The following is an 8,459-nucleotide window of genomic DNA, read 5'->3' as shown; positions in this document are numbered from 1 at the left end:
CACACGCGCCACAGTTATGTTCGGATCATTTTATTTAAAATGCCATAATGTCAGTTAAAAACATTGCAATTGTGTTTTAAAATACAACAATGAGCACCATGAAACCATTTAAAGTGGCGCGTTCAGCAGTCTCCGTGTCAGGATAGAAAACAGTCAACAAAGTAAAATAATCTCATTTTTTCATATGCTCATAATCACATCTATTCATTGTATAATCCTGTTACCAGTATTTTATTCAGGCTAAAACCCCTTTAATCGAAGTGAGAAAGCATTTTTCGATTAATTGATCATTAATTTAAACGACAATAGATCATGGAAATGATTGAAAATTGACATCCCGTATGGTATTTTGAGTAAAAAGTGCCCCTGCTGATGGGGGATAGATAATCAATCATGATAATCATATGGCTGACTTTTCCATTTGTGGACATGGTTAGATTCAGATGGTAAATATCATACATTATGTTGGGTGTCTAACTTAGGGATAATCACCATGTTTAGCATGCAACCATCATATAAAAAAAAGATATTAATCATGTCATATAATAAAATATAATTTGTTACTACTGTAAATCTATATTAAATTATTATGGGATCTCCTTCAGTGCTTTCCAAATCTTAATTTTTTGAAAGATTTTGATTCTTTATTTTAACATATGTTTTATATTAACATATTTTAATGACGGCATAATTACTGAACAAAAATAGTTTTATCAAAATAAGCAGAAAAATACTACACACTTGGCCAAAGAGATTGTTTTGAACAAATATTAACTTAGACATTATTTAAAAACAGACTATTTTAGCTAAAGTATTTGTATCAATACTGTGTGCCTTTTACCCCATACCAACTCATACATTTATAGGATTTTTAAACAAAATAAACGACTGATTTATTTTCAATCAAAATCTGTTACTGCATAAATTTTCAATACAAATGTATGTTTTTTCTGCAATCATACACTTTGGGCGCCATACTTTTATGCCCTCCGAGTACATTATTAACATTTAAAAACTACTGAAAACAAGCAGTAAACTAAAATGCTTCTGGGGGAAATAAAAGTTCCATGATAATAATGTTTAAATTATGTTTTTGTGCAAACGTTTTGAGAACATTATTAAAGACCAGAGAACTTTGAACAAACAGTGCATTATAATTAGTTTATGCATAGCTTTTAGGGAACTTTGCCACAAACTTTAGCAAGTTCTGATAACGTTCCCTATTAGCTGAGAAATAGATACGAGTCGCTATTTAGGTTCTTATTAGTTGTAATACTATTAAAATAAGTACCAGCAACAAAGACAGAACAACTATGGTTTTAGAGTGCAATTGTTAAAATGGCTTGCCATATGCGTCTGGTCCGAGAGTTTCGTGGAGTCGTAGGGAACATGCGCTTCTTGTGAGGTTTGTCTACTGAACAAATCGTGAATATGTCCAGAGAGTTCTTGCGAGTTTAGTCTGTGTGAACTGGTGTTGAAGGCTTACTATAAAAGTTTTAGCTTATGCACAAATTCAAAGCTTGTATCCAGTAGCCTATTGCAGCTCTTTTCCGTATAGCTTGTGTATGCAGCCACCTGATGGACGTACCAGCAGCGACTGAAGTGAATATAAGGTAAAGGCTTTTCGAAGAGACCCAGTGAGATACATCACATGAGATGAGCTGAACTTGCAGATCCACCCACAGTCTCATCTAACAGGATTTCAGCTGCCACTAAACCCATTGTCAGAGGATGGTATGAGCATCTCTCATCATCATTGCTCAAACTCATATGGTGTCCATGCAGCCAAGGAATAATGGAAGACGAGGAAGTTTCTTACAGTCGCATGCCCACCACCGTTAAATGTAAGATGTGGATACTTTATTACCAGTCCTGTCCAGCAGTAGTCACATAATGGCATGTAGAGGCGCGTGCTGCTGTGGCCCTGCGAATGAAGATAATGCGAGGTTCATAATGTTGCTGCTCCTCATCATCCTCTATCTCCTGTGCGGAGCCGCGGTCTTTTCAGCCCTGGAGCATCCCAAGGAGAAGCAGGCAAAGGAAAAGTGGTCTCAGAGGTTTGAGCTTTTCAGCCAAAAGTACAATCTCAACAGAAGTGATCTGGAGAAGTTCTTGAGACATTATGAAGAGGCGAACATGGCAGGAATACGGGTGGACACCCTCAGACCACGCTGGGATTTTACTGGAGCCTTTTACTTTGTCGGTACTGTCGTTTCCACCATCGGTAAGAATGACACTTATATATATTCTGACTAAAAAGATTAGGAAATATTCTTAAATGTATTAGGTATATGCTATTTTTCTAAAATCACTCTAAAATGTGTATTAAAACATATTTACAACAAATACATAAAAATAATAATAGTATGATAATATGGTAATACTAATGTATTTAGTAGCCTATTGTGTGTGTGTGTGTGTGTGTGTGTGTGTGTGTGTGAGAGAGAGAGAGAGAGAGAGAGAGAGAGAGAGAGAGAGACGCTAGTCACACTTTTCAATCTAGTGAATAGCCTAAAAGTGTTCCCTGGGGAAAAAAATGTAGACACTGTTTATTCCAGACACCTCTTTTTTTTTTGAAGAATGGGGCATATGCTCACAATAAAAGTAAAGTAACCTTTCAGCAAAGTCGAAACAATTTAATGAAATAAGACAGATAAGATAAGAAAAAAATTAAATAAAAATAAAGACATTTCTTTAGCCAACAATTACTGTAGTTAATTAACTTTACATTTCTAATATTTCATATAGTCCAACCTGTCTCCCTGCATGAATGTATGTTGGTGTGGTTTTATCATCTAAACTTGTTTACCTGAAACACTGCAAATAATAATAATAAAATTTTAAAAATCTAATCAAATTAAAGAGAGGTTTGACTTAAACATATTAAAAAGCATCAGTTAGAGAAAACAATTATTTATGTAATTTGAATTTGACTCATAAAGCACAAAGTTATAGCCATTATGTCAACTAGACCTGCCGTATATGTGATACAGCTATTTGTTAATTATGTATTTATTGACTTATGCAGGTAAACCACTGTTTTCTTGTGTTGTTACATTTTAGTGTTCATGTTGTTGTGTATTTATTTATTTGTGGATATATGTGTTAAAAGACTTTGTCAGGATTTTATAATTAAAAATTAATACATTTAGTTTAGTTTGTTTATCTCTCTGTGATCAAGCACCTCATGAAATGTCCAGTGATAAAGTCTTCAGACCTAAGCTGTGGATGAGCTTGTCTTCATGATGTCCCTGTCAATGGTGGGTTTCATGTGCAGGGGAAAAACATCTATGAGAAGAATAATGCAATCCACTTGTTATTTGAATTTCAACCAGTGTGACAAGGGAAAGGTGGGAGATGTTTCAGTATCTGTCACCAATAGCAACAGTTTGTTCTCCAGCTTTGAAGAAGAAAATAGTTCTGACCGATTGAGCTCAATAAACAGCCTGCAGCTAATATTATTTATTCCGTTCTATATGATTATAAATTAACATTTCTTGCTCTCATATTTCCCACAGGGTTTGGAATGACCACACCAGCCACAGTCGCTGGCAAAATCTTCCTGATCTTTTATGGGCTCATTGGCTGTGCAGCCACCATTTTATTTTTCAATCTGTTCTTGGAGAGAATAATAACAGTGTTGGCTTTTGTTCTCAAATCCTGCCACAAAGTCCAACGGCGATGCAGAGGAGTTTTACCACATGACAGCAGACAAGACTTGAGCGATGCAAGGCTCAATCATGAAGACAGTCTTGCGGGATGGAAGCCCTCAGTGTATTATGTGATGTTGATCCTTTGCGTGGCAGCAATAATCATTTCTTGCTGTGCTTCGGCCATGTATTCCTCAATCGAGGGATGGGGATATGTGGATTCATTCTACTTCTGCTTTGTCGCATTCAGCACCATTGGTTTCGGGGATATGGTCAGCAGCCAGCGGGCCAGTTACGAGAACCAAACCGTCTACAGAATCAGCAATTTCTTCTTTATTTTAATGGGCGTTTGCTGCATTTACTCGCTATTCAACGTCATCTCTATTGTTATCAAGCAGGTGCTCAACTGGCTCCTGAAAAAGCTTGAGATACCTTGCCGTCAATGCCCCAAGAGGTCTCTCCGGCCCCGTAAAAATGCAGTCATGCCGGCCCATGTCCGAACACTTGTTCGCAACATATCCATAGACACAGATGCAGTGAACGACAGCGAGACGGATGGACGCAGAATGTCTGGGGAGATGATCTCCATGAGAGACTTCCTGGCGGCTAATAAGGTCAACTTGGCGATCATGCAGAAACAACTGTCTGAGACTGCCAACGGCCATCCCAGGCCTTGCGGGTCAATAAATAGGCATAATGGATTCTCTGGTGGGGTCGGAGCTCTGGGTATAATGAATAATAGACTTGCAGAAACCAGTGTGGACAGATAAATATAACCTTAAAAAAACACCACAATGGCTTTATAAAAAGACAGATTGCACTGCCCATAGTTTTGCTAGTATTACTTTTATAATACAGATGTAGGCTCGTACATGAAGTCTCTTGTGTGTGTTGAATGCTGTAGCTGAAATATCCATTGCTGCTCTGAAGGTGAAGAGAACAGAGAACTCCAGCTCAGGTCTGTTTCTAAGATTGATGTGCTGGGAGAGGCTTTGCCACACAGTTTCGACACAAACTTTCTTATAATTGCAGGGTTTTTTTGTTTTTGTTTGTTTGTTTTGTTTTGTTTTTTTTTTAATGGAGGATGTTGCAATCAGGTTTAGCACTTTGTATGACAAAAAAATTAACAGATGGGTTCTACAGAACAGATTTACATTGGGGTGTCCAAAGTCTGAGACCACTAGTGTAAATGTATATTTTATATTTATATTATGAGCATAATTCACATGAAATGTAAACTGAAAAATGAACATGAATTTTTGAATTTCATAACTATTCATAGAAAAAAAATTATGTGGCTTGTTCTTCTTTGGCTTAAATTGCAGCAGCAGTCGAGCTGCATGAACTTTGGATCAAATGAGCCAGAGAGCATCTTATGAAAATCTGACCTTCAGAGTAACATGAGCAATGTTTACATATTGGACATAGAAAGAGTTCTGAATCTTATGTATTTAATATATTAAATATAACATATACACTACCATTCAAAAGTTTGTTTGAAAAATAACACTCATTCAGAAAGGATGCATTAAATTTACAGTAAAAACATTTATAAACTTACAAAATATTTCTATTTCAAATAAATGCTGTTCTTTTGAGCTTCAATCCATCAAGAATCTTTAAAACATTTTTCATGGTTTTCACAAAAATATTAAACGGCACAACTGTTTGCAACAATAATTATAAATGTTTCTTGAGTTCCATAGCATATTAGAATTATTTCTAAAAAATAACTGAATAAACAACGTTACCATCACAGGAATCATTTGCATTTTAAAAATATATTGAGATATATTTGAGATATATTGTATATTATATATTGAGAATATATTGAAATATATTGAGAAAACAGTTATTTTAAATTGTATAGTTTTTCAAATTATTTATGTTTTTACTCTATTTTTGATCAAATAATTGCACCCCTGGTGAGCACAAAGAGACTTAAAACAACAAAAAAATACTGACCATGAACTTTTTAATATGCATGCATGCACATTAGGGGTGTCGCGATATACCGGTATTGACGATAACCGTGATATTCAAAGCAACGATTATCGATATCGTGTTAATTTCGTGTGTGACGATATACCGCAATATTTAAAATGAACAGTTCTCTTATGATAACAACACATTTAAATACTCAAGCGCCAGTACCTAGTTGAGTGCCCAGGTGGCAGTATTGTGCCTTAATGCTGACACTGTCACACAAGAAGAAGATGAAGCGCTCACAGCTGCTCCGAGGAGAGCCGTGTTCATCAGAGTAAGTTGACATTATTTTAAAAGTCATAGACTGGGAAATATTATATAAACTATTAACAGCGGTTTTCTGTGTTCATATACTTAAAGGGTGACTATCTTAATAAGTACCGCATTTTCTTTACTTGTCTTTGTTTTTTTATTTGCAATAAATCGCCTGTGTGGAGTAACACTTTATTTCTTCGTTCAAATCTATTAACAGTTACATGATTAAAACTGATCTTGAAAAACTGAGCGACCACATTTCTACATTAAACTCTGTAAAATGTTAAGTTGGTTTCAGTCAGTGCCATGCACTTAATGCCTCATCTGCGGTCATTCTTCAATAAGGTTCATTAGTTAATTACATAAGTTAACACATATAAATGACATAAATAATAATGAACAATATTTTCACAGCATTTATTAATCTTAGTTCATGTTAATTTCAGCATTTACTTATGCATTATTAAAATCTCAAGTTGTGTTTGTAAACATTAATGTACTATGAACTAACATGAACAATGAACGACTATTTTATTAACATTAACAAAGATTAATAAATTGTGTAATAAATGTATTGTTCACTCACTGTTCATTCATGTTAGTTAATAAATGACATCTTTTTGTAAAGTGTTACCATTAATATTTATTCATCATACTGTTGAACTTGATAGTATCCCCCCCCAAGGTTCTATAGATATCACGATATATCGATATCGTGAATTCTTATGGCCACAATAACCGTGATATGAAAAATCTAATATCGTGACAGCCTTAATGCACATGTAGGGTCTGAGATTTTCACTGTGGTGTCAGACTTTTGGACTCGCCTTTCTGTCACTTCTCTCTGAGTCTTTAAGCTCAGCTGAACAATCTAAGTGAAAATGTGATGCAAATTAAATTCATTCATCAGTAGTTTACTATCCTCTTCACTGTGCAGGTATGTAGATATGGACATGAGGCATAAGGTGCAACGTTTAAGAGATCCAGACAGCCCACATGCCATCTGTTTCAGACACTTCAAAGAGTCTAGCAGCTGTATAGAATTCATGACCTAACAGTCTATTGATTGCTTTAATTGCTTATCAGGTATTTCAGATGAACTGGAACAAATGTGCAACAGAACAGAATGAACAATGTCGTTTTGAACTGTTCATGAAATATGTGCAATGCCAAAATGGGTGTGATGCAGGACATCAAATCATTTTATCCAGCACTTTGAATCTTGAACTTTGAAACCTGCTTACTTTATTTTGAGGTGAATGACTGTATGTAGAGATGTAATGCATGATGAATTATAATAAAATATGCTTTGACAGTTTTGCTGGGAAATCGTGCAAATGTGAGTTTGTGATAAAAATGATCATTCTGAACAACATTTATCTAAGTTATATTATTATACAATTTTTTAAATTCTAGAATGCATTATAATCAGTGATGATCTCTACACTTGATGCGGCACGGCGTGACTGTGTTTGAGTGTCATGACTTTCCTTCCATTAACATCTGTCACCTGCAGTCTTGTGGCCTTCACCAGCTTTCACACCAACTAATGTCGATATGATTCTGCTGTCAATTCAGGGGAATCTCAGAGGTGATGTGAAAGCCAGTAAAAGCAATGCAATGAGTTTCCAACCTGTTTCCAAGCAGCAAAGGAAATAGATGTTTCTGCTTGATCTGTCCGCTGCTTTTGACACGGTTAACCACCAGATCCTCCTATCAACCCTACTGGCAAAAGGCATCTCAGGAACCAAACTTCAATGGTTTGAGTCTTACCTATCAGGTCAGGTCAGGTCTTTTTATTGTCATTCTATACATGTTGCCACATAAGAACGAAATACGTACTCAGGACCAGCAGCGTAAAAAAGATAGTTAACATACAGTATACATAAAATAATTAAAACATAATTTAATAACCTACAACATTTAAAAAATAACTTTTACCTAAACAAGACACCTAATACCTAAAAAGTACTCCTTCTATAATAAATAATTAATCAGAAATTTTGAAACAATTTTAAAAGCAATCCCTAAGGTAGTGAATTCATGATTCTCACAGCCTCTGGGAAGAAGCTGCATTTCAGTCTTTTTGTTCTGGCTTTAACGCTTCTTAGCCTCCTGCCCGAGGGGAGTGGATTGAAGAGTTTGTTTGCCGGGTGGGTGGAATCCTCCATAATACAGGATGCTCTGCTTCTGCACCTGCTGGTGTAAATTCCCTCAAGAGAGGGTAGGCTGCTCAAAGTTATTTTTTGGGCCGATTTGACCACCCTCTCCAATTTCTTCTTGTCAGCAGCAGAACAATTTCCGTACCAGGCAGTGATGGAAAAAGTGAGTGTACTCTCCACCACACACCGGTAAAAGGCTAGCAGAACTGGAGTCCCAAGACCAGCCCGCTTCAACCTCCTAAGAAAATAAAGGCGTTGTTTTATAATGCTGGCTGTGTTGATGATCCATGTTAAATCATTGGAAATGTATATTCCAAGATACTTGATGTTTGAGACCATTTCCACAGCTGATCCACCAATGAACAGGGGAGAGGGGGTGTAGCTTCTCCTTCTAAAGTCCACGACA

The 8,459-nt window shown here is 36.0% G+C and overlaps 1 protein-coding gene across 1 annotated transcript; it reads left to right on the top strand.

Annotated features, from left to right (window-relative positions):
- The first annotated feature begins 1,149 nt into the window (after positions 1-1,149).
- Positions 1,150-5,296, top strand: LOC132113183 (potassium channel subfamily K member 13-like). The gene is made up of 2 exons (XM_059521005.1): positions 1,150-2,224; positions 3,519-5,296. The coding sequence occupies exons 1-2, from the start codon at positions 1,894-1,896 to the stop codon at positions 4,418-4,420; spliced, it is 1,233 nt and encodes a 410-aa protein (XP_059376988.1). The 5' UTR covers positions 1,150-1,893; the 3' UTR covers positions 4,421-5,296.
- Positions 5,297-8,459: the final 3,163 nt, after the last annotated feature.

This window comes from Carassius carassius, chromosome 32, assembly GCF_963082965.1.
Source record: "Carassius carassius chromosome 32, fCarCar2.1, whole genome shotgun sequence".
NCBI lineage: Eukaryota > Metazoa > Chordata > Actinopteri > Cypriniformes > Cyprinidae > Carassius > Carassius carassius.
The sequence above is the reverse complement of the archived record's forward strand: the minus strand, read 5'-3'. Positions and strand labels throughout refer to the sequence as shown.